The sequence below is a fragment of the Mauremys reevesii genome, linkage group 3, assembly GCF_016161935.1.
Source record: "Mauremys reevesii isolate NIE-2019 linkage group 3, ASM1616193v1, whole genome shotgun sequence".
In the NCBI taxonomy this organism is placed as follows: Eukaryota; Metazoa; Chordata; order Testudines; family Geoemydidae; genus Mauremys; species Mauremys reevesii.
Genome location: NC_052625.1, coordinates 16,438,548 through 16,465,182, shown reverse-complemented (window position 1 = coordinate 16,465,182; position 26,635 = coordinate 16,438,548). Strand labels below are relative to the sequence as shown.

Here is a 26,635-nt window from a genome sequence, read left to right as displayed (position 1 = left end):
CCCTCCCAGTGAGAATATGTGCGCGCCAAATTTCAGCCTAGAAAGAATTTTTATTGTTCGGCTATGAACCCAATAAAAGAGGGGATTTAAGAGAAGTTTGGGCAATATCTTAACTCAAGTGTCATAAATGTGTCAGCTGAATTTTACTGTCATCTTCTATAAGTTCTGAATTGTTGCAGATGGTTTGTTTTTCCCTTTTCTAAGGAAAAAAAAACAACCCCACAGCTGGTACTGAATAAAATTGTTTCAACGGTTTTTCAGCTAGCACTTCAATTTGTAAATATAACCATGTTCAATTGTTAATATCTTGCGCTTAACATGTAGTGTGGCAGAGCAAATTTCTACTATTCTTGACAGAAAAGCTGCGATAACAGATGTTATTGCAAAAAGACTGTGCACATTCTACCATTTAAAGGTCATTTCACCATGCTACTAATGAAAGGTGTAAGGAGTCATGTTATCATATACATATGCTTGGAATTAACTCTCTTTCAAGTCCTAGGGTGAAATCCAAGCCTCACTGCAGTCAATAGCAAACACTCACTGGTTTCAACAGGGCCAGGATTTCACCTCCAGTCTCTTAACGCTCAAACTCAAATTGTGATTTATTCCAACTTGTCCATAGCAGAGAAGTCTACTTCCTTCTCTTGCCCCAGAAATAAAGCAGAGTCATCTTAATGGTCTCACAACTTTTAGGCATCGACTTAAGGCAATGTAATTTTGCTTCCGTAAAATAAAATCAAAGTTTAAAGGAACTGTTGGAACCTTTTCTTGAAAACTAAAAACATGCTAAAGACTTTCTGAAAATGACATTTTAAACATCTGAGATACAAGGACAGTCACGGTCTATATTACCAGGTTTTAGCATTTACAAACAAGAATCCACAGTGTTATTTTTATGGGGAAAGGCGGAATAAGCTACGGACCATGAGAATACTACTCATGCTGATGCTCATCAACCCAAAACTCTTGATGAAGATCCAGTCAGCTAGGCTAAGTTATGCTAGTGGTGAAGTGAGACCAAGATCTTTTCTTTATTAATAGCTGGGGCTGTCAATTTTTTGAGTTAATTGCAATTAATCGGCAGCCCTATTAATACCATATTAAGACTTCAGCAAGGTACTGCATTTAGATATTAAATGTGCTAAGTTATAACCTTTACCTACCTTGGGCATACAAAGTAAGAACAGCTTGAATGGCTACATATACCCCAGAAAACTGGTATGTCTCAAACATTACCTGGGGGAGAAAAAAAAAATTAGTGTCCAAATAAATCTTTAAAGATTTATAGCAGCTTAAAAGAAAAGTTTACAGCTACTGTGATTATTAGGTGATTGAAATAATACATCTTTGCTACCTTTATTGGACAAATATTTAGCAGCATTATTTTGCATGTTGGGGCAACAACTACATACTTTGATTCTTTGTACGCAGCAGTAGCTTCTTGTAATAACTGGATTTTACACAACCATTCCGGTTTTTTATAAACTTCAGAAAGTGATTTATTTCACTCCAATAAGCAAAACCTAAATTCTTACAAAACAGTTGCCCATTCATGCAAATGAGAGGACCTATCAGTTCGCAGAGTTGCTGTAGCCATATCAGTCCCAGGACATTAGAGAGAAAAGGTGGGTGAGGTAATATCTTTTATTGGACCAACTTCTGTTGGGCAAACAATTTTTCGAGCTAAAACAGAGCTCTTCTTCAGGTCTGGGAAATGTACTCAATTGTCACAGCTAAATACAAGGTGGAAGAGATTATTTAGCATAAGTAGTTAACATATTTCAAGGGACCAGTCAAGGTGAGGTGGCCGGTTAACACACTCCAGTAAGAGGGGGAAAAAGAGGCTGCTGAGCAGGGCATTGTTAGTGGGTTACAGACTGTAATAAGCCAGAAATCCAGTCTTTCTATTCAGTCCATGATATTTAGTGTCTAGCAAAGTTATGAATTTAAGCTCCCAGGCTCGTCTTTTGACAGTGTTGCACAGGTTTCCTTTGAGGAGAAGGACTGATGGGTCAGACAGAGTGATCACTTTGTGAAAAGTGCTTCATTCACAGCTGACAGGGTATTTCTGTCTTATCATTTTCCTGTGTGAGATCATCCAAGAGTGTAATGACTGTCTGGTTTCACCCACATAGTTGCTATTGTGGCATCTAGTGCACTGGATGAGATATACCACACGTAGTGATAGGCATGTGTAGGTCTCACAGATCTTGAAAAAACAGTTACTAATCTTTCCGTAACTGTTGTTCGAGATGCGTTGCTCATGTCCATTCTACAACAGGTGTGCGCGCACCACATGCGCTGTTGCCAGAGATTTTTCCCCTCAGTGGTATCCGTCAGGCCGGCTCTAGTGCCTTCTGGTGTCATGTGCTTATGCGCTGGCATAAGGGTGCTGCCGGCCCCACACCATCTCAGTTCTTTCTTGCCAACCAACTCCAACAGTGGGGCAGGAAAGTGTGTTGTGGAATGGACATGAGCAACACATCTTGAAGAACAGTTATGGAAAGGTTAGTAAACATTTTTTTCTTCTTCGAGTGCTTGCTTGTGTCCATTCCACATTAGATGACTCACAAGCAGTACACAAGGAGGTGGGCTCAGAATTCATGGACATGCGAACTACAACACAGCTGTCCCAAACCTGGCATTGTCTTGAGCCTGTTGAGTGATGGCATAGTGGGATGAGAAGCTATGCACTCATGACCAGGTTGCAGCAGATGTCTTGGATTGGAACCTTCACGAGGAATGCTGCTGAAGAGGCCTGAGCTCTCATGGAGTGAGCGATCATGATGGCCGGAGGTGGGACATCTGCCTGCTCACAGCATGCCCAAATAGAGGAGGTTATCCAGGATGAGAGTCTCTGGGCTGACGCTGGTAGGCCTTTCGTCCTTCCTGCTACTGCCACAAAGAGTTGCATGGATCTGTGAAAGGATTTAGTCTTCTCAATGCAGAAGGCGAAGGCATGCCTAATATCCAATGAGTGATGCTGCTGCTCTTCTGAAGTCTTGAGAGGCTTCAGAAAGAAGAATGCCAGGAAAATGGCCTGGTTGCTATGGAACTGCAAAACCAACTTTGGCAGGAAGACCAGAGGTGGGGGCGCAGTTGGACCTTGTCCTTGAGGAACACAGTGTATAGTAGCTCTGATGTAAGGGCTTTGATTTTAGAGGGCACGATGCCTGCGGTTCAAAGGGAGGACCTGTGAGCCTCAACGGAACCAGGATTAAATCCCATGGGGGGGGGGGGGAGATCAGCTTGCAGTCCTGAGGATAAATGACAGACCTTTAAGAAAGTGGACTGTCATTTCATGACAGAACACTAATCTGCAGTTCACCTCTGGGTGGGAAGGCCAAAATTGTTGCTAAATGCACCCTGATAGACACGAGGGCTAGACCCTATTGCTTAAGATGGAACAAATAATCCAGAATAGACTGAAGGGAAGATTGAGTCAGAAATAGGTCTCATTGAGACACCCATATTGAGAAACACTTCCATTTGGCGAGGCAGGTAGCCCTAATGGATGGCTTCCTACTACCCAGCAAGACCTGTCGAACTTGTTCCAAACAGGCCTGCTCCTCTGGGTTCAGCCGTGTAACATTCATGCAATTAGGTGAAAGGAGCTGAGGTTTGGGTGGAGCAACCAACTGTGGTCTTGAGAGATAAGGTCCAGGCAGAGTGAGAGCAGAAGTGAGTTTTCTACTGATAGATCTAGCAGCATGCCGAATCAGTGTCGGCGTAGCCACACAGAGCCTATAAGAGTAACTCTTGCCTTGTCCAGTTTGATTTTCAGAAGGATCTTGTGAACCAGATGAACCGGGGGAATGCATAGAATAGAAGTTCTGTTCAAGGAAGCAGGATGACATCTGAGAGGGAGCCTTGGCTGTGCCCTCTCAGTGAGCAAAACTGCTGGCATTTCCTGTTCTGCTTTGTCTACTTGTTAACTACCACCCCACACATACAGGGTATCATCAAACAACTACAACCCATACTCAGTGGGGACCCCATCCTGAAAGAAATCTGGGAGCTTAAATTCATAACTTTGCTGGACACTAAAAAAATCATGGACTGAAGAGAGACTGGATTTATGGCTTATTACAACAATCTATAGCCAACTAACAACCCCCTTCAACTGCCCTCTCCCCTCCCTACTTGAAGGGTGTTAATGGGCCACTTCACCTTGAATGGTCTCTTGTGTTTACTAAACAATCTGTTCCACCTTGTACTTATTACACTTTGAGTAGTTTCCCAAACCTGAAGAAGAGCTGTGTGTAAACTCAAAAGCTTGTCTTTCTTACCAATAGAAGTTGGTCCAATAAAAGGTATTACCCTCACCCACCTTGTCTCTCTAGGACCTATCAGTGTAAGGGCATGGCTACACTTGCAAATGAAGAGCGCTTTGAGTTAAACCAGCCTTCGCAGAGGGCAGTAGGGAAAGCACTGCAGTCTGTTCACACTGACAGCTGTAAGCCCACTGGCGTGTCCACATTTGCGGCACTTGCAGCGGCATTGGGAGCAGTGCATTGTGGGCAGCTATCCCACAGAGCACCTCTTCCCATTCTGACGCTGTGGCTTGTGGGAAGGGGGCAGGGCATTCTGGGTCCTGTCCCATGATACATTGGTTCACATCCCAGCAAACACTCTGTTTCCGTCCACAATTGGTGCCATCTTTCAACATTTTTTTGTACTGCGCACTCTGTATTTCCTTTCAGTCTGCAGGAACAGAGCCCGAACTGCTGAGGAATATGCTGAAGTCTTGCAAACACATCAAGTTTGGCCGTCGAGTTATTCCTTTAGATCCAAAGTGACAGCGAGGACTCCGACGATGATATCGACTCGAGTAATGCATACAACACAAGATTGCTTGTGGCATTCACAGACATGCTCACCACCGTGGAACGGCGCTTTTGGGCTCAGGAAACAAGCACTGAGTGGTGGGATCACATCGTCATGCAAGTCTGGGATGATGAGCAGTGGCTGCAGAACTTTCAGATGAGAAAAGCCACTTTCATGGGACTGTGTGATGAGCTCGCCCCCACCCTGCGGTGCAACGACATGAGATTGAGAGCTGCCTTGACAGTAGAGAAGCAGGTGGCTATTGCAGTCTGGAAGCTGGCAACCCCAGACAGCTACCGATTGGTCGCTAACCAGTTTGGAGTGGGGAAGTCCGTTGGAATCATGTTGATGCAAGTTTGCAGGGCCATTAAACGCATCCTGCTCTGAAGAACCGTGACTCTGGGTAACGTGCATGACATTGTGGCTGGCTTTGCATAAATGGATTTCCCTAACTGCAGAGGGGTGATAGATGGGACGCATATTCCAATTCTGGCACCAGCCCACCTAGACTCCGAGTACGTTAATTGGAAGGGCTATTTCTCTATGGTTCTCCAGGCACTTGTGGATCACAATGGGCATTTCATTGACATTAACGCAGGCTGGCCCGGAAAGGTGCATGACGCACGCATCTTTCTGAACACTGGCCTGTTCAGGAAGCTGCAACCCAGGACTTTTTCCCCAGACCAGAAGATCATCGTAGGGGAAGTCGAAATGCCCACTGTGATCCTTGGAGACCCCGCTTACCCTTTAATGCCGTGGCTCATGAAACCCTACACAGGGAGCCTTGACAGCTGCAAGGAGCGGTTCAATAACAGGCTGAGCCAGTGCAGAATGACTGTGGAATGTGCTTTTGGCCATTTAAAGGGCCACTAGAGCTCTCTGTATGGGAAGCTGGACCTGGCCGATAACAGCATCCCCACGGTTATATCTGCGTGCTGTACCCTCCATAACATTTATGAAGGGACGGGTGAAAGATTCACTCAAGCATGGAGCTCAGGGGTTCAACACCTGGAGGCTGAATTTGAACAGCCAGAGAGCAGAGCTATTAGAGGGGCCCAGCAGGGGGCTGCAAGGATTAGGAATGCCTTGAGGAAGCAATCTGTGGCTGAAAGCCACCAGTAATGTCTGGTGCCCTGCACTGGAGTGAAATGCAGTGGTTCCAATGTTAGTAGAAATCTGTGTTTGCTACATATGATACACTGACTTGCAGTGCCTGTTGCTTTCCTGGGCTAAAGCATCTTTTACTTTATGCAATAATAAAGAATGTTTTCAAAGCAAAAAAATCCATTTATTGAAAAGAAACACAACTGCTTGGGAAAGAGGAAAGGCAATGGGGTGGGGTGGGAAATGGTACAATCACAGATTTGCATATGTCCTGTTATCATACTCAGCTGTCCTGTTTGGAGTGCTGTGCAATGAGTGCTGCACTTCAGGATGGCTATACTGCATGGTGATGGGGGTTGAGTGCAGTAGTTTTCAGGGCTGGGTGGTGAAGCTACAGGTGTTGGAGGCAGCTGGTGGCGATAAAAACCCGGATGTTGAGGAAAGTGGGTTGGAGGTGACATGGGGGCACAAGGGAAAGAGTTTGGGACAAGGGCTGCAGGCGCGGTAGTGCTCCGCCTGCATTGCTCTGAGCGCCTGGATCAAGTCCGCTTGGCGCTCCATGATGCTTATCAGACTTTCCGTGCTTTGGTGCCGGCAATCCGCATTCTGCTGGCAGACCCTCCTTTCACTCTCCTGCCACTCCTGCGCTTTTTGATTTTCATTAAGAGAGTGCTGCACGACTTCATGCACCATGCCCTCTTTGCTTCTACGTGGCCTCTTCCTGATTCTTTGCAGCTTCTCGACCGGTGATAACACAGACAGCGGAGATCTCAAGGTTGCATCTGTAAAGGCAAAATGCAACACTTAACAGAGGCAGCATTGTTCACACCAGACAGAGCAATGATTCCCCCGTACTTAAGGAGGGCAAGCACAGTCTACACAATAGCATAATTTGCCCATCCCAAAGCGATCGCACATAACCCACAGGCGCCTCAAAATGGTGAGTCAGCACAGGGTCAAGGGGGACTGATTTTTTCATGGCTGTACTGTCCTCTGGGTTTCTGTGCCTTGGGGAGAGCCAACAGCTGCAGGGGGGGCCCTATACTGAACACTGTCCCCACATTTTCCAAAGGCGTTCATCCTGGAAGATATCTCGCTGCTGAGGGTGACCTGGGAAGCAAGGGAGGGTCTTCTACTACAATGCGGCTTCTGCCCTGGCCCATATGCAGCTTGTCTGTGTGCAGCAATGGTCCCCCTGCCCCACAAGGCACGGTGGCGTGGACATGTTAGCCTGACTGGGACAAGGACCACAGTGGCTCTCCCATAAAACCTGCACAAACGCATTGCCCAAGTTCTAGCTGAGACCTCTGAAGAGATCACTGAGGCCGATGACCACGATGTGAGAGAGCACATCAATACCCTATTCCGCATCTTAGCGGCCCTAACCCTCCTTGACCCAAGAGCCCACACCGAATAACTTCCTTCCCAAAATAAAAGCCGCTTACCGGGAACCTCCTCTGGTGTTTCTCCTTCCCCAAGCATTGGCCGCCATGACTGGCTACCTTCCTCCTGGCTTGAGAACAGCTCCTGGCTGAATGCATCTAAGGATGCCGGGGTGTCTTCCTCCTCCTCAGCACTCTCGCTCCCTCTTTGCTCCTCCTCCTGCCTGGTTGGACTAGGCTCTGAGTGTCCATGGTGGTACTCGGAGTGGAGGTGGGGTCGCCCCCAAGTATCGCCTCCAGCTCTTTGTAAAAATGGCAGGTCGCAGGGGCAGCACCGGAGCAGCTGTTTACCTCGTGGGCTTTGCTGTAGGCACTCTGCAGCTCCTTCACTTTAACCCTGCACTGCAGAGCGTCCCGGTCATGGCCCCTTTCCAGCATATCCCTTGATATCTGCCCGAAAGTACTGTAATTCCTACGGCTGGAGCGCAACTGGAACTGCACAGCTTCCTCCCCCAAAACACTGATGAGGTCCAGCACCTCACCATTGCTCCATACTGGGGATCGCCTGGCGCGTGGAGGCATGGTCACCTGGAAAGATTCGCTGAGAGCGCTCCACGCCTGGCTGAGCAAACAGGAAAGGGATTTTCAAAATTCCCAGAGAATTTAAAGGGTGGGTCTGACAGTTGGTCACCTGAGGGCAGGGCAGCAGAGTTCAAACTGATGACAGAGTGGCTAGAACAGGCATTGTGGGACACTTCTGGAGGCCGATCAGAGCGCATTAACAGACCAGGGCGTCCACACTGGCACCGTGGGGCTCCAGCGGGGGCGCATCAAACGTTATTACACTAGCCGAGGTGGAGTATCAGGAGCGTGAGTCAGAGCGCTCTACATGCCTTGTCAGTGTGGACGGGTCATGACTTAGAGCGCACTGGGCTGCTTTAATGCGCTCTAACTCGCAAGTGTAGCCATGCCCTAAGTAAATAAAGACATGCCACATTAATTTAATGGGGGGAAGGGAGGGAGAAAGAGAAGGGTTTAAAAACCCACACACCACTTTTTCCATAGCTTTAGTGAACTGAACTGTTTTTCAAACAAACAAACAAACGACAACCACACCTAATTGAGGAGTGGGAGGCAGCCATGTACTTCATTACTGCAGTTTAACTTTGGAATGAAGTTAGAGAGACGTGTGAGGTAATATCTTTAATTAGACCAACTTCTGTTGGTGAAAGACAAGCTTTTGAGCTTACACAGAACTCTTCTTCAGGGCACGGAACGTACTGTTTGTTAAAGGTAGACATTCCTGTCACTTTCTGAAGCTCGACTAACTTTTTTTCTGTTGCCAAGATCTATTTGACTCATTCCTTCAACTGTTTTTTGTGCAATACACAGAAATAAAACATAGGGCTGAAATATAAGAAATAGGGGCAGCAAAAAATCTATACACAGCACCAATTGTGGGCATCGGAGCCAGTATCACAAGCTATTTTATACATCTCTGCCTTCCTGTTCCCTGTTCTTGGTGAAGATAGAATGGACTACAGTGTGGCCAACTCATGATTTTATCATCAGTCTCTCAATATTTGGTGTTTTTCTTAAAGCGCCAGCTGCTGGAATGAAGAGATTGCATAAGATTCTCAAGTTTCATTATAAAAAAGGTACATGGTTGTGAAGAAAATTTTGAAAATGTAAGTGAATGTATCCTAAAGCCTGAGAAACCAGATAGCAAATAAAAAGAACCCAAAAATTACTATTTAAAAATAATAATGTAAATTTGAGGCCTTGCTAAGGATTCTTAAATTATAGAACATTTTAAGAAAAATGTATACTGCATATAATACAAAGTAAAGGTAACTTTTCTTTCAAACACATTAACGTCCTGCTGCTATAAGCAAGTATAAATGACACAGACTTCCTGGATTTAAAAAAGCAATTTGTTAAAGTCAGCCACAGTTGAAATCGTACGGCTAAATAACCACAATATTTAATTATAGCTTGCAAACGTGTATCGTTCTAAGAAACAGCACTCATCAAAACATACACAAGTTAAATATCAAAAAGAGTTCTTATCCTGTGCTCTAGCTCTCCTTAACCATTAAAATACAATTACATAGTTTATTGCTAATTTGCCTTTAGCTTATACATTTAAATACAATTTGACTATTTAAAGAAACAGACTCCACAGACTGTAGGACAGTGCTTCACAGAGTAGTTCTCTGACAAGTTTACAGCAAAGGCAAGAAAGGCTGAGTGAACAAAACACGCAGTTTATTACAGCCGTGACTCACAAGCAATTGACCACTTCCCCTTGTCTCAATATGCTTTTACCAGAGCAGAAGAAACTGATAAGAATTCAGTAGCTTTTAGCATTACAGACTGGTTAAACCAGAAATGCTCTGACAGCTGACTATTTAAAACGAACAGCTCCAGGAAAAGATGACATTTCACTTCTCTTAAAATATCTAAATGAATCAAGCACTGACTTTTTCTAACTTCTCCTTGGCATCGTTTCAAAAAGTCTGCTGTTAACATGGCTCCATTTAAAAGACTGGCCAGTTTCACAAATTTGTTCCTTGGCAGGTTAAGACCTACAATCATATTTCACAGCTTTTTTGCTGAAGAATTGGGCATAGTTTTAGTGATCTGCAAAGTATGTCTAAATGTTTTAAAACAAGTTTGAAATTAAGGGGGAATTCTTCTGAAAGTATTTTCTTTCCCCTGCCCCCACCACTCTCTGGCATACAGTAGAACCTCAGAGTTATGAATACCAAAGTTACAAATTGACCAATGAACTGCACACCTCATCTGGAACCGGAAGCACACAATCAGGCAGCAGCAGAGACAAGGGTGGGGGGGGCAGATACAATCCAGTACTGTATTAAACATAAACTACTAAAAAAATAAAAAGCAGCATTTTTCTTCTACATAGTAGAATGTTTCAAAGCTGTATTAAGTCAATGTTCAGTTGTAAACTTTTGAAAGAACAACCGTAACGTTTTGTTCAGAGTTATGAACAACCTTCATCCCGAGGTGTTCGAAACTCTAAGGTTCTACTGTATAAGCCTTTAGATTTTTCCCGTATAAAGTACTGTCCCATGTTTTCTCCTCCTTCTATTAAGTCTCTAACATTAACAACCCCTCTACAGACTCTACTGAACTCCCACTTGACCTCTCCTCCCAGATTTTACTTTCTCAATTTTCAAAAGGCATAAATGGCAGCTAGGTGCTTAACTGCCATTTTTGCTTTTGAAAATCTCCCCCCAGACCATACTACTGCTGTTCTATGGTATGAGAGTAAAACACTCCATGAGTTACAGACCCCATTTAACAAACAAAAAAAAACCCTCGAAAAATCCCAGAACAACTCAACACACGTCCCTCACAGGGTCAACACTACAAAAAAAGGAACTGAGCAAAATTTACTTTTACTGACCTCATTTTTTAACAGTAACTAGGCTAATTCTGCAATGTAATAATGCTGTGACACTTAGTTGGATTTTAAAAATAAATTAATACCAACATATTTAGGAATGGCTGCAGAGATCTTGACTATCCAAAGCCTGCTAATTCAAGTACACTGCAAACAATACTGGAAAGACCAGCATACATTTTCCCAAAACATTTGCGTGAGCGTGACAGACAGGAAGACAGAAGTCAAGGAATATGAAATGTACAAAGATCAGGCTGTGGAGCACCTTGCTGTAGGGTTCTTAAAAAAACTGACTAAGTGACGTGGAAGACAGTTTGGTAGAATATCTACTTACCTTGCACATTAAAGTATGTGCAAGATACCACAAATTAGGGGTAGGGTTCTGTGGCTGCCATGATCTAATGTGCACAAACATAGCAGTTTAGTAAGTTACAAGGCAGAAATAATGTTCTACCTCAAAAGGGAGCGTGGGAAAGAACAGCAAGCAAAACAAGAAACTATTTGAGCTTCTAGACCTCAGCTGACACAGAATTACTGCTGTTCCCAATCTATGAATTATATTGCTCATAAAATGAACCAAAATTGTAATGCGAGAAAGGTATGTAACAACTTCTATCTGCCCATAACCAGAATATGCTTACTGGATTAGTTACTGCGTTCGCACGTTCCACTATATTCCTGATATTACTGGAAAGATATACTTTTTACAGTAAACGCATAAGGTTTCTGTTTTTAGCTATGCTTATTTCAGACATTTTAAACTTATTTTATTTGACATCTATAATTGCCGTCTCGCCACATGCATGGCACGCGCCACATTTGACAAATACGATAGCCAAATAGCGACAAGAATATTCTCCTCAAAATAAATCTTTGCTTCTATTAAAGTTATTGTTTTGTTGCCAGTCCAATGTCTTTCTCCAAGCATGGCAGGAGCCCAAAAATAAAGCATTGGAAGCTAGAAAAAGAGAATGATCCAGAATATTAAACAATGAAGTTGTAAGGGTGACAATGCCAGAGAATGCTTCTACCACCACTACAGAATACACCACAGAAAGGCAGACAATTGGGCTGTTCCTGAGAGGGGATGTTACAGGTTTGAGAATTTAATGGTTATGCAGAGGTTGAGATAAAAGTTACACCAAGACACTTATAAAGCTAATTACACTGAATAGCAAAGCAGAAATTGTCTCTCTTTAGCTATGTTCTGAAACAGACTGCGGCAGCACTTTAGCATTGCCAGTGTAGACTAGCCCTAACAAAAGCCAGGCAGACTAAAATAACTGTTAAGATTTATCAGGATATGTTAAGTGCACACGGTTAAAATGACTTTTCATAAAAACTTAATTCAATTAATCATTTCTTTAAGAAGCAATTGTGTTGCATTGCACCAAGGATTTCATGATAAATATACCAGAATTATTACAGCTTCATTGCATATCATGAAACTCTTAACTCAAGTCTTTCATCTGATCTTGGATTGGCCTCTCACTCTAGCTTCAAAAATAGAAAAAAAAACTGGATAAAGTTTTGATTCTTTTCTATAATATTACCTTTTAAAACTAGAAAGATTTGATTTATCATGCTGTGATCCAGTACAAAAGCTAAGGCATTAGAAGAATTAAAGTTTTCACTTCACTCAAAAAACTATAAAGGTGTTTATATAAAAAGCCTGGAATGCTCCACACACACACAAAATTCTTAATTCCCTTGCTCATATTTAAGGTTTACATTCTCTGAATTGGTGTAATAAAGAACTGTAATTCCCCCCGCCCCCCCATGAATTCTATGAAACAACAGACTAGAAAACACACTTCAGAAGTTATGGTGAGTTTGAACAAGATCATTTTGTACTAGAATAATCACAATAGAGTCTTTGGATAAGTTAGAAAAACAAAAAACCACCACACCTTGAAAGATTTCTGAATGGTCGAGAAACCTGATGAGGAAATTCAATCAATCATTCATGCCACGAAGGCAGCCATATATTTGTTAGAACTGTTCAGTCTGTCTATTGTACCATATTAGTCAGTTTCTAGTTTCATATCCGTTAACACTAACGTTCTACAGAGTCATGGAAAGTTTTCAGTTAAAATATCACCTTTTTAATAATCAATTTATTCCTGCAGCAAAGATTTTGAAAGAAGAGGTTATTACCAAGGTATTCTCTGCCACATTTGAAACTATACTGAATAATTAGTCTTTTCTCCAGCATCATAGACCTCTGTTAATGTGACAGAAAGCCAATAAATTTTATGCTATTCTCACATTACTACCTTTTCAAAACTGTGAGCCTTTGTGACAGATAATTGTTAAAAATACGAATTGTATAAGGAGACATTTCTTTTATATAAGGCACTTGCCCATCTAAGTCAATGCTGGATTGGGGATGCAGCCTAAGGGTATATCTACATTGTAATTAAAAACCCACAGCTGGCCTGTGCCAGCTGACTTGGGCTGAGGGGCAGTTTAACTGTAGTATAGACATCTGGCTTCAGGCTGGAGGCCAGGCTCTCGGACCCTGAGAGGTGGGAGGGTCCCAGACCTCAGGCTGCAGCCAAAGCTGGAACATCTACACCATCTACACCACAATTAAGTGGCCACACACCTCGAGACCGAGTCAGCTGGCACAGACCAACTACGGTGTTTGACTGCAGTGTAGACATACCCTCCAATACCTCACCCATGCCAGACAGCACTGTGGCACCCAACAGCTAGTTGCAGGACCTCCTTCCTAGAAAGGCTGTCATTAGATAGTCCCCAGAACCTATTACAGATTTGGAGGGCAGGGGGGATTTGTTGGCAAAAATCAACTCTTTCTTAGCATGTCTCAGGTGCCTACAGCAACACTGTGCACTCTGCCTGGTAAACCACTCCTTGCTTCCAAGCCACCAACTTAATTTCCCTTGTAAATTCTGCTAATCTCTCAGTTGGAGTCAAATTCATTTAGGGCTTGATCCTGAGAAGTGCTGAGAACTCTGGCACTAATCTAATATCCAGTAGTCAATGGGGCTGCTCATATGCTTAAAGATAAGTATGAACTTTAGACCAAAGAAGCAAAGCACTGCTCAGAATACTGCAGGATTAAGTCATTGAGAAAGGGCGGTGAAGGAAGATAAACTGGGTTTTGGAAGACCTTTCCTATGTATTAGGCATCAGCTCACTTTATAGTGTCAATGGGGATGGGACATGCAGGAATACTTGAACTTCAGTGCCTGAATCAGTGGTTTCCTAGTACAGAAACTTGCATGGGACTGCTAGTCTGTTTAGACTTTAGGACTAAGTAGGCTTGTTTGCCCTGGGATAAACTAGGAAGGTGACTATTCTAGGCTGTAATCAATTCTCCCATTTTCTGCGAGGACAAATGTTGCCTTGAGGGGTTATCTTACATTTTAAAAAAGCAGTGACCTCTTAGACAAAATTTAGTGCCTGCCATCATCAATTCCTGCTCTCCACAAATACGTTTTCCTTATTCAAGTCAAGAAACATACCTCTACAATCTTCTCCCTGTTTTTCGTTGGGTTCATAGGAGGTTCCGTGAGTAGTATTTTACAGTTTTTCGTATCGATGTTAAGTTTTTCTGGTCCAAATGTGTAGTCCCAGAGGTGCTTCATATCATCCCAGTTCCGGACTATGCCATTTTCCATTGGGTAGTTAACTTCCAGCATTGAGCGTAATTCACTTGCTTCATCACCAACCATAAGATCCTACAAAGTTACAGTATTGAAGTTTGTATGTCAGATTGCAAGAATTTTCATTATTCTTTAGCAGTTTTTGATGTTAAGAATAAAAGATATTCCAACTTGCATCTGATTATATGTACTTAATGACCCATGCCCTGAAATTAGTTTATATATAAAAAGTAGGCGTTACTGCTCAAAATATTTAATCTGGCTGAGACCCATTCTAGATCTTTTAAGACAACCCATATTTGGAAGACTTCATAACCTTAAATCAAACTTACCTTAGTAAGAAGCTACCCTGCATTTTGTCACGGTGGAACAGTAAAGAAACCTTAGTATGTATAGACTTTTATTCATTGAGATCTCCAAAATTACTTCATCAAATACTCACTTGAATAGGTTGAGATGTGAAAAAGCACATAAAAGATAGTCGGTGGGGCTGGCAGAAAAATTTTCCATGCATGCTGCAAGTTTCTGTGCACATTCCCAAAACAGGAATAATGAGAGCTGCATAAGCATACAGAACAAGTAGCAAAAGCACATAAGGGACTGGAAGTACCACACTAAACATTAAAATAAAAAGTGGTTTAACTAAGCCTATGCCAGTAAAGTTTTAAGAGGATAAACAGATAATGGATATAAATCCCATTTATTCCACATCAAAAAACAAAACAAAAAAACCTACCCCAGTATATTTTATACAAAATACACGTATTACCCAGTTGTGATTCATAGAGTCAATTTCTAAATTGATTATATAAGAAAACCCTTTCCTTTTCCCCAGGTATTTCCTGAGGCAAGTGGGTACAATAAAACGTTACCTTTGCCTCCCACTACAGCCCATCTTCTTCCAAAGGAGCCTTAATGCCTGATTTACCACCATATTTAAAGAAATGAATTACAATATATCCTCTTTTTAAAGATCACATTTCTACAATCTAGCAAAATAATAAGGGTTTCCATTATTATAATATTTAAGTACAATGAAATGGTTGCTTTTGACCAAATAGTCTACTGCAGAGTTTACAACCCAATCACTGTGCCACTGAGAAGTGAAGGTGGCTCAGATTCTCTGTTTAAGCTAAGAAACAAGAAAAAGACATAATGAGAAGCAAACTGGAACTTTTAAATTATTTTTAGTTTTAATAATCTAAGAAGTTACTAGTAACTGGTAAAGAAATAATTTTATTACATGATTTTTAATTTGAGTCCCCTAATCAGTTTTCTTAGTTTTATAGAACAGTTTTCATAGAAAGGACTATTTACGTAAAAATTAGAAACTCAAACCCCTAAACTTTAGGAAGATCATAATTTGTTAAACTCACCCCAACAAACATACCATTAAGTAACCATGTGACAACATCAGTTCTATCACAACAAATTCACAACATTCTGATTGTATTTAACAATCGCTAGTTAAAGAAGAACCATCTGAAATCTATTCTGTGCATGGTGTATATCTCAGAACAGGACAAGGTCAAGGAAAAGCCATGATCTTTTTCCTATCTTCATTATTTTGTTATGTTAGATAAAGCATTTTCTAATGTTAACATTACATTCATGTTGATCTCATAGAAAAATGAATTATTCTTGCATCTGCACATAACTACAGGTCATGTCACAATCAGAAGCAATATACAAGATTCTTATGGAATTAGTTGCTACTAAATCAAAGCAATGAACAAAGTTTAAAATAAGTAATCGAATGTAAAATGTGGGACAAGACAAAACATTAAAAAGCATCAAAATAATGCAACAGCTACTACGTCCCATAAAGCAAAAAATGGGAAACAAACAGTACAGGGGCACCTCACTTACCATCTTTTTGTTATTCTACTTCAACAGGTCAAGAAAGGTGAAGAAAGAAGGTAGAAGCAAGAGAGTCAGAAAAGGCCTAAAGGAAATCCTCATTCAAATTATTTTAAGTACACAGTAGATATAAAGCAGAAAAGAGATGCATGTATTGCTGCAAGTGTTCTGAGTTAGCGTAGTTAGGGCCAAGCTAACACTGTCAACGACATTGCTGTTCTTCTGAGAAGTCATTTCTGTCTGTGATTAACTTGTTTCCATTAGGTTAGTGACGGACATCTCATTTTTATTCACAATACGCTATAGATATACTAGGGTCTTTGCATCTTTTCTGAGAAGCAAAATCTTTTATATGCTGATATCCCATTGAAATGGAATTGTATCCAATGTGAGTGGTAGATCTGGAGTAGACTAACTGTGTGGTGAATTTGGAAGTAACTAATGCCAGCACATTGCTACCAGGATCCCTGCTTTCCTCCACCTTTTTTTCCATAAAATATTCATCCTTGCAACCCTTGGAGTTGAATTTTTATTATAACAGTTATAAAAATATTAAGCTAAAATAGAAACTTGTGAGTTCCTTTGTAGTTTTGAATTATGGAATAGCTACATAACTAAATGGAATCAAATTGATAAAGTGCATAAACTGAAATGTTGTTTACTTATTTATTTATTCATTCTAACTGAATTAAGTGCTCATGAAGTGACACAGCAATAGCAGTGATCTGAAACAGGTACAGTGCAGGCAGATTTGTGCACACTTCCCTAGACAGCTCAGCATCTCAGTTCTGCCATGCAGAACCCTGCTATGCTGGAGAGGGGCTAGGAGAATTAACAGCCATTGTGCTACACTGCAAGATACGTACTTTTGTGGACAAGCAGGGACTAGAATGCCATTTTCACTTGATCAAAACCCAGGTCTCCTGTCACCAACTCTTCCAATAGCGTATTATTAAGAAAAATATCAGCTCCAGTAAGGCGTGTTTACTTGCTCTATTTACACATGACAATAACATCAGGGCAAGTACTCTGCATAGGCAGCTGCCAGAAAATCCACATCCAGTAGCAGGAGGAGCACAGGGTGAACGCTGACTATATTCTCCACCCACTCAAAGCCTACAGCCACCCCACACTATGGATTTCTGAGATAGGAACTGAGGAAGAAAATTGCGGGGCATGGACTAGGAATAAAAATGGGATAAAGTGCATAGTTGGGCCTGTTCTACTCCAAGGAAGTATCCCTAAAGATTCTAATTAGTTTTAAAATGGATCCATCAAAATCTCTTTGGATGGAAGTGCAGCGTAGTTTAGGCTCCTTAAACTAACCATTTTTACCAAACCAGTTTCAAAAACTGCCGAAGGTAGTTTAGAAGCTGGTTCAGTAAAACTGGTTCAAGCTGCCAGGAGCCTGGTTTGAATTACAGCTTCAAGCAGTTTTTAAATCAGTTTAGCGCAACAGGTTTTAAAACTGGTTGGAATTTTGGGGGAAACTGTTCCAGTGAAAACCACACCTTTGCATGCATATACCTGTGATGTAGCTGTGTCTCCTTATGTCCTCATTTGCTCTCCTGACAGGAATAATGGGCAAGGGAGGGTTAGGCTGCTTTTATAAAACCCTGTTTTAGGGCTCATTTCACTCAGTTCCTGAATTTGACTAGTTTTTCTGAATATTTTTAAAGAGCTAAACTGATGATGTTCTTGTCAATTTCGTTTGCTCAAGAGTTGACTGAATGAGCCACAATGCTTTTTAATATGTAGCTGGAATTAATCCATTTAAATTTTAGTATAATTTATCTGCCAAAAATATCTTTTTAGGAAAGCAGCAGAAATGTAATGACATCCAGAGGGGAAAAAATGGTCCTCAGACAGTTTCACTGTGCTGTCTTACTGAATTTATCCTACATATGCACCAGGAAAGAAGATCGGAGACAGATCTGTAGGATGGTTGTTTGCCTCTCCCGACCTGGTGTTGTTGTTTTGTTTTTTTTTTGGGGGGGGGGGGGAGCGGGGTGCTTGTCTTAAAGCAACTACAATAAAGTAGACAGGTGCTGTAAAGTAGTTACAAAATAAATCAGGAGTCCAAGTCCCATTCTTCATTAAAATATCCTTGAGTGATTCCATCTTTAGAATGGGAGACATGATACAAGAGGTTAGATGCAAAAAGCATCAATACATCAAATATGACACTCCCCTCAACCCCATTCCAGAGCCTCAACTCATACAAAGCCAAATACTCAGATGATCAAAGGCCATCCTAAACTGGGCTAGCAGCACTGACCAAGTCAGCGCTTGAAAAATGTATCAGACCCATAACACCAAAGCTTCTAGCCTAAGGTAGAAACAAAGGAGAAAGAAGATGGGTCCATATCAGCAATCTCCAGGGGAAATTCCTTGGTGAGACATTTCTAACCACTGTGTAGGGTGAGGGGATTTCTGCCAGCATTGTACTTGGACTCTGCTTGGGGAATCTAGCTTTCACTTCAGCTTCTGGCAAGTACATATCGGGAAAAATTTGAACCTTCAATTGCCCCCCTCAAGCTTCTAGAAATGAGAAGCGCTCTCTCATTCTCCCTCTATGTCCTCCCGGCTACTGTGAAGGTGAAAAGTCCTCTACTACCCAACCTCCTGGCTGCTGAGGGATTCAGGAGAGGAAATGAAAGATCTCTGCTACTTTACACCTTTCCAGTCTAGACCGTTACTTTGCATTTTTTGTCATTCTTCCCCTTGAATCATTCTAATGCCACCTTCTACTAATGCTCATACTTTCCCCTAAGCACCAGCAGGAAACAGTTTCAGTGCTGTATATAGGATTCCAAATATCAAGACTGAAACTGACCAGAGTTCTGTTGATTTCACTCTGCCACTCATAGCTTTGTGAAGCCCATTGCTGCTGCCGCCTCACAAAGCTAAGACACAAACTTTATCTGCACACTCAGGAAGTCAGCCCTGCATCTACTTAAATCTGAAATAGTATCTTTGCAGTCAGAAGGATTAGAAACATAGGCTCCCACATGCCTGAAGGAAGGTTTTCAACTCAATAATAGGTGATTAGATTTTTTTTAAACCTGGAATATTACAATATTTTTAGACTGTAAACTCCTCAGAGCGGGGATTGTTTCTCTATTCTGTGGAAAGCTCTATGTCTACCATCAGTACTTAAAACATAATGAAAAATAAATACAAACAAAGGTAGGCATCTCACACAAGTTCACAGATGGTTTTGCTTACAACTAAATTGTATACTGAACAATAAAAATTATAGGCTACAGCCATTAACTCATCATTGTCTCAGAATCTTGAACTAAGACTGGACAGCAAGGATTAGCCATCTGATCAAGTGCTGTCTCATTTCCCCAAATCCCTTATCAAGATCTAAGAGCCCCAGCCCCCTATGCACACTGGCCCCCTGACAGTCAGCTTCCAGTAACATTAATCTACCTTTCTGCTCACCACATGCCCCGAAAGGGTGCAGCTGTTAAAGCTCATTACTTGAGCAGTGAACCACAGGAAAGACTGCTAGAGGGGGCGTGATAAAAGAAGGAGAAAATACTTTCATGTATTACAGTAGAACCTCAGAGTTATGAACACCTTGTTAAAGGAGGTTGTTCATAACTCTGAAACGTTTAACTCTGAACAAAACATTACAGTTGTTCTTTCAGAAGTTTACAACTGAACATTGACTTAATACAGCTTTGAAACTTTAATATGCAGAAGAAAGATGCTTTTAACCATCTTAATTTAAATGAAACAAGCACAGAAACTGTTTCCTTACGTTTTAATTTTTTAGTAGTTTACATTTGCAGGGGTTCTCAAGCTTCATTGCACCGTGATCCCCTTCTGACAATAAAAATTGCTACATGACCCCAGGAGAGGGGAGCAAAGCCTGAGCCCACCAGAGCCCTCCTGCCCTGGGTGGGCCAAAGTCTGAACCCCACTGCCCTGGGTAGGGGGGACCAAGCTGAAGCCCCAGGCAGGAGACCTGTAACCTGAGCACCTCTGCCCAGTGCTGAAGTCCTCAGGCTTTGGGTTTGGCCCTAGGAGGTGGGGCTCGGGCTTCTGCCTTGGGCCCCAGCAAATCTAAGCCAGCCCCAGTGACCCCATTGAAATGGGGTTGCAACCTACTTTGGAGTCCCAACCCACAGTCTGAGAACCGCTGGTGTTTACTTTTTCTCTTTTTTGTCTCTGCGGCCTGGTTGCATACTTCCAGTTCCAAATGAGGGGTGTGGTTGACTGATCAGTTTGTAACTCTGGTGTTTTTAACTCTGAGGTTCTACTGTATACAACTGAAAGACTACCCTGAATGCTTTAATCTGTTATAGGAAAAAACATTACCTTGATTTCAATGTTTCCCACTTTGGCAGTTGATCTTATAATTGGTCTTCCAACCAAAGCTGGAAAGATGTGCTCCGGAAAATTTGAGCCTGCATACCCACATTTCACAAACTGGAAAGAAAAAAGTTGAATAATTGGATTAGTTAATATATGCATCACATTTGTTTATTACTATTAAAAAGATTTTAATCTTTAGGGGGGAAATTTCAAATGCAGGTAAGGAATTTAAGAAAGTAAGTCATGTTGTATTAATTTAGATGTAATAAAGGGGCCAAAAGAGTTCAAGGTGTTAATGTGATCCTGACTATCCAACATTAAACAGTCTGAAACAAAGTTCGAGGTTTGGAATATAGTGACCTCAGCCTGCTGCGTTCCATGGCAAACAGATCATTAAAAATCCTTTTATTAAAGATACCCAGAAATAGGAAAAACAGTAAAAGCATTTGAAATGTAAAGCATTAAATAGGGCTCTCGTTTTAACAACGTCGCTTGTTCCCTTTCCCTATAGCTTGAGAGGTTTGTGGGGAGTTGTTTTTTTGGGGAGGGGGAAGCCTCTTCAGTGGTAAAGAAGGTAACTACTGTCCTTTTGGGGAAAAACAAAGAAATTAGTTGAGATGGGCTGGAGCTATTATTGCTGTTGTTGTTAAAGCCCGATCCCATTTCTGAAGATGACAAAACAAAAATAAACACACACATGGGGTGAAAGAAAAGAATAGCAAAGAGAGAAAATGCAGCTTCTATCTCTGGTGTTGACTCTCACATGCATCCTCACTGCTGAAAAAACAGACAGAACAGAGACTTATTACCCACTCTGAGACCTGGCAAACTTATACCAGCAGAGGCCTATTTAGGGCATTGCTTTTAGCTACCTCTTTCGGGTCACAGGCTCACAGCAATGCTGCAAAACATGCAGTCTTGGCCAGACTCCTCTTAGACAGAAGGAAAAAGGAGCGAGAGACATGAAAGAGAAGAAATAAGGTAAGGAAGGAAAAAGACATATTGGGGGAGGTGGCAGAAGAGAGTCTCACATCCCAGGTGGTGTTTGGGATGCGAGACTCGTGGTGGTAGTGATGTCATCTGGCCCGGTTTGGTCAGGACATCTTTCAGAAATAGCATAAAGAAGATCTGAGCTCCAAGGAGACAGTGGGGATGGTAACCATCATGGTGAAGCTCACTCCAGTGAGCAATTATTCTCCCCAAAGTCTCTCTCGTTAAGGACCCCACAAGGCAGTGATGGCTGGAACAGACCATCCTCTCATTATTTTGTCCAACAATTAGGCCTAGTTTCCAATACACCAATTTTGGTTTACTGATTTCCGCTTCCACACTTTTCTTGTTTACCAAGAATGATCTTAACGTAGTCCTTGAGTAATACCCGTAGACCTTTTTGCTTGAACTAATTCAGTCTGTCCCACTTTTGCACCTTTTCCCACCAATATTTGTTGTCATAGGTTACTGTGACATCTAATGAACGTACACTCACTTTTTATAGTTGAGGTCACAATTAGGGGAAATTTGTAGGCCCAAATGTACATTTACAAGACTCTGCCTAGAATTTCAATACTCATTTTAAGTAGTTTTAGAAACTTTTTTTAAGCACATATCTGAAATTTTGAAGAGATACCTCCTGTTTCATTTGATAGAGATATGCGTGAGACCTCTGACATTAACTATACTGTATTTGGCTCAACTCCCCCACCATTCTACAACTCTACATTGATCATCTTTCAGGGGTCCTCTGGCAGCAAGCAGGTTACTTCTCAAACCCTTAGGGCCTGTCTGTACTGTCCCATAGTTTGGGCTAATGGGGTGTGAATAGCAGTGCACAAGTGCTGTGCTGTAACTCCCCGGTGTGGATACTGCAGGTGCAAACTGAAAAGTTCTGCTGCGAACTCGGGACTCTTCAGTTTGCGTCGCCATAAGGGAGCAATAGCACAGCACTTTAGTGTGCGTTGCTATTCACACCTCTTTAGTCCAAACTGCAGGGCAGTGTAGACAGGCCCCAAGAGTAATAAGGCATTATTAAAATTATACTTGAAAGAACTTAATGTAAGTCTACATTTTCTAAGATGTGGGACATGCTACCCTGGGAAAGGGTGTTTTTTGTTTTATTTTGGGGGGTGGGAGTGGCTAGCCGTGGGAGCAGACAGATTTCAAGTTTTCTCTAGCATTTCTGCTGTGTCTATAAAAACAAAAAGTCTCTAGCTATTACGGTTGTGGAGAAACACTTGGATCACTTTTTGAAAGCTAACTGATGCAGTAATTTCTGCCTGAATTCTAAAGTGTGAACTGTCCTATTCATGTCAATGATATTAACTCAAATGCCACTTAGAATACTTTAAATATCAACATTGCTCAAAGCATGTAAGAAAGGAGGGGAAATATATTGTCAAGATATACACCAGTACTTCCCTGAGGGAAGAGGAGAAATGGTGGTGCACGAAGATCTATACATTAAAAGGAACAGGAGGCCTTTAACATTCCCGGGGGTTGGGTGGGCTGGAGCTCGGGCAGGAGGCACTTTTGGGTTTTTTTCCACCCCCCCTCCAAAGGGAGGCTCAACTTTCATAAGTTTGGGAAATGTGGATATAAGTTAAGAACCTTAAATACAATGGCAAGAATTACAATTCATTTAATATGGCTCCTTACCTAGTAGCTGCTACACTTTTACTTAGCAAAATCAATTTGCATTCAGCAACGGGAAAACATGATGCAGGGGAAAACTTTTGTCACCCTCACTTTTCTTCTTGTAAACAACCTCCATTTTTAATGTGTTCTCTGCCGGTGGAGCCAACTTGACATGTTTGATGGTTAGGAAAAGTGTTCTTGAGCTTGCCAACTCCTCTCTACAAGTCCCGACTCCTTTCCAAAGATGAAAGGTCTCCTTCAGCAATATGGTATGAAATGGCAAGGCAAGGGCTCGTCAGCCCTTCTGCTTATTCTGAGGCTATCAATATCTAGGACTTATACAGATGTTGTCTACACATGCATCGAGTGCTGCTCCTATTCATGACTGCAATTAATGGCCAACCGTATTCTGAACGGGCTGAACAGGTTGGAGCCCAAAATCTTTTTGCCAATGCACTTATTTCCATGAGTATCAGAGAGTCTGGAAAGCTATGAAGCCAGTCTAATTAATGAGGGAATAGAGCCTCACAAGCCTATTAGCCCAATCTGATCAAACATGCACTTTAATACAAAAATGCATGTGACCTCATATGCTTTTATATTAATTACATGAACAGATGAGTACAATGGTCCCATTTAAAGCAGTGGGAAAGTCAATTTGCCTTAACACAGCTGAGGTCACTCAAGTTTGATCAAGTAGGGGTATGTATTAATTACTTTGGGAATCTGTTGGAGATGGAAACCTTATGGAGCAATGAAGTGCATTATCGAAAGTGCTGTCTGCAACATGCAGGTAGAAAGAAGTGCTTTCCCCATAACTTATTTCCATGCTTCTAAGGTTTTGGATGGCTGGAGTGTGCCCTGCTGAAATGTTAAATGCCACTAAATGCAATTTTTGTTCACTAATGTCTTAGTTTTTTTATACAGGTGCACAGTCTTCAGAAGCAGCTTCAAGGCTGATATGCCTTAGTAAACTGTGTGCCTGCAACACCTTATTCACAATCCTCCAGATTTAGCAGGTCAGCTGTAGGGAACTTCTATGAAGGAGTCTATGTAAATACTCACTTCCCAAAACACTCCATCAGAGCCTCTCATGGACTCCAAAAACTACACACAGCCACAAGCAGCTGCAGCAGCACTATACCAGTAAATCTGCCTATTGCTTTCCCTCCACCCCCCCATGCCAGTATTAAGCATACCTCTCAACCTTCAAAACACACCAATACGAGAGACGTGCAAGTGTGATGGATGCCATGTTGGCCAAGACTATGTATTGAAACAATGATCTCCAAAATCGAAAGCATGAGTCTTTACAGCTTGTGCTGGGTACAGGGACAAGTTCTTAAGCTGAGGGCTGTCACAAACACTCATTCTCTGCAGACTGGGCAGAGGATGATATACAACACAGATACACCTACCAGGAGCATGACAAAAGTTAAATGTGCAATAAATGAGTGAATGGTGAAATGTGTGTTTTGGTGATTCATACATTTACAATCTACAAATTATCAGTTTAAGTTCTACAATACTGTTCTAAAGTGGTCTTTTCACAGAGCAAGTCACACACAACCATACCTCCACATTGATCAGCAGCAAGGTTTGAACTGCTGCACCTTGAGAGCTCCAGCTTAGGTCCTTATTATTTGAACTATAGGAGTAACTGCCAGTTCCTTTCTAGATCAGCCTGGAGAAGGACTTAACATACAGTATCCCAGAGGGTTACACAACTATTTACTAGTCAGCAGCAGAATACTGATGATCAGGAATCCTGGGTTCTATCCCTGGCTCCGGAAGAAGAGTGGGGTTTATAGTACAGCTAAACTTATTTAGTCACTCTGAAAGGCGGTGAAGTACAGTGGATAAGAGCAAGGTTTGGCACATTAGAAACCTGGGTTCACAGTGCCTTTGCATAAGCCTTCTGCTAACCTATTTAAAAACAGGGGGAAGGGAATTTTCAGCAGCTTGTCCCTCATCTTCTGGATTGGGGTTCATGGCCCCTTGGTCAATAATAAGTTTGGCAAGTCTCACAGGAATTTAAATAGCATTTAGATGAGACCTGAACTCCTGGTCTCCTCTTTCCCAGCTCAGGGAACCTTTTCCTAGGCTACAGGAAGATCTGGTGAATGAAGGGGGTCAGCCTTTTTTTAAAAAAAGGATTCCTAGAAGTTAATTATGAGATTCATATCGCAGCACAGTTTTCATCATCAAATTTAAATTCAGCGACTTCAGACTACTGAACAATTTGACACTATGGCTACAAAGTTATAACACTTTATGTACACTGCTGACATATAGCTGATATTCTAGGAGTCAGCACAAGGAGTAACAATGTTGCCAAAGAAAAGGGCCCAGAGTGTTTTTGATTTCTTGCTAAAGGAGTAAAAACGAAAAGTGAGACACTCGCCAGCAAAAAAAAAAAAAAAAAAAAATCACAAACACATCTATTTTTCAGCAGCTTATTACGAACTTTCCAGAACTTCAAACTATACAACCAATACACTCAAAAAACTCTAATTAGTCAAGGATAATCCATTTTTCATTTTACTAAAAAACTCAAAGACCCCAGATATTCGCAATTCTTTCCACTGGCAAACAAACTCCCTAATGCAACCAAAATTGAAGTGTATGTTCCTTATGTTCCTTGGAGCAGTTATCAAATTCCAAGTTCAGCACAACTAAGCATATTGTAAATGTTTAACAGCAGCAACGTTTAAATGCAACATCACATCTTACAAAATAGTGAAGAACTATTCATAGAAAAACATCTTTGCAAGATGTACATGTCATGTATTATAATACACAGAACAAATGTCTATTGTACATATACTTACAAGTGTGTTTTAAGAATAGTTACTTAGTTTGCCTGGTGTGTGCAAGAATCCGGTGTATAAGAAATAATTTTACCATATATAGTTTCCTCTTCTTAGCATTGTGGTTCAAATTGGTGCTCTCACTTCCCAGTGAGTCATCAAGTGGTAAGAACATACAGTGTATAAATATTCTTTCAGATAAAAATAAATACACAGGCTACATCTGCTCACAAACCTGTCTTGAGACCAATTTTATACTGAACAATCTTGTACCTCATCAAGTCTCAATGTTAACGTAGTTTAAAGTAGTGTAAATCTCTTGGACAAAAGAATTTTAAATATAATTAGGACAACACTCCAGACCTAAAGTAACTTACTATTTGTTCTAAACAAAAATCATAAAATCTAGAATGTCTGAGGTGGATGATAAGACCCTGCTGCTGACCTTATTAAAGGTCCTCCTACATTACATGTGTTGTGAAAACACATTTTTAAATTACCTTTTCTTAAAGACAGATTGCAATAAGATCCACAATAATCACATAGTACAGTAAGCATTACAAGAACTGCAGGTTTCCAATCAATTTATACAAGATTTTTAAAGAGGAAAATTAAAGCATTTTGGCT

General features: G+C 41.5%; 1 protein-coding gene across 3 annotated transcripts in view; it reads right to left on the bottom strand.

The window, feature by feature from the left end:
* Positions 1-26,635, bottom strand: part of ACTR2 (actin related protein 2) — a 61,901-nt gene that overhangs the window by 12,871 nt on the left and 22,395 nt on the right. For all 3 annotated transcript variants that reach the window (XM_039529558.1, XM_039529556.1, XM_039529557.1), the window contains 3 exons: positions 20,571-20,681; positions 14,238-14,453; positions 1,167-1,239 (listed from right to left, as the gene is read on the bottom strand). In XM_039529558.1, coding sequence (XP_039385492.1) covers positions 1,167-1,239; positions 14,238-14,447 — 283 coding nt within the window. In that variant the 5' untranslated portion in view covers positions 14,448-14,453; positions 20,571-20,681. The remainder of the gene's footprint in view (positions 1-1,166; positions 1,240-14,237; positions 14,454-20,570; positions 20,682-26,635) is intronic.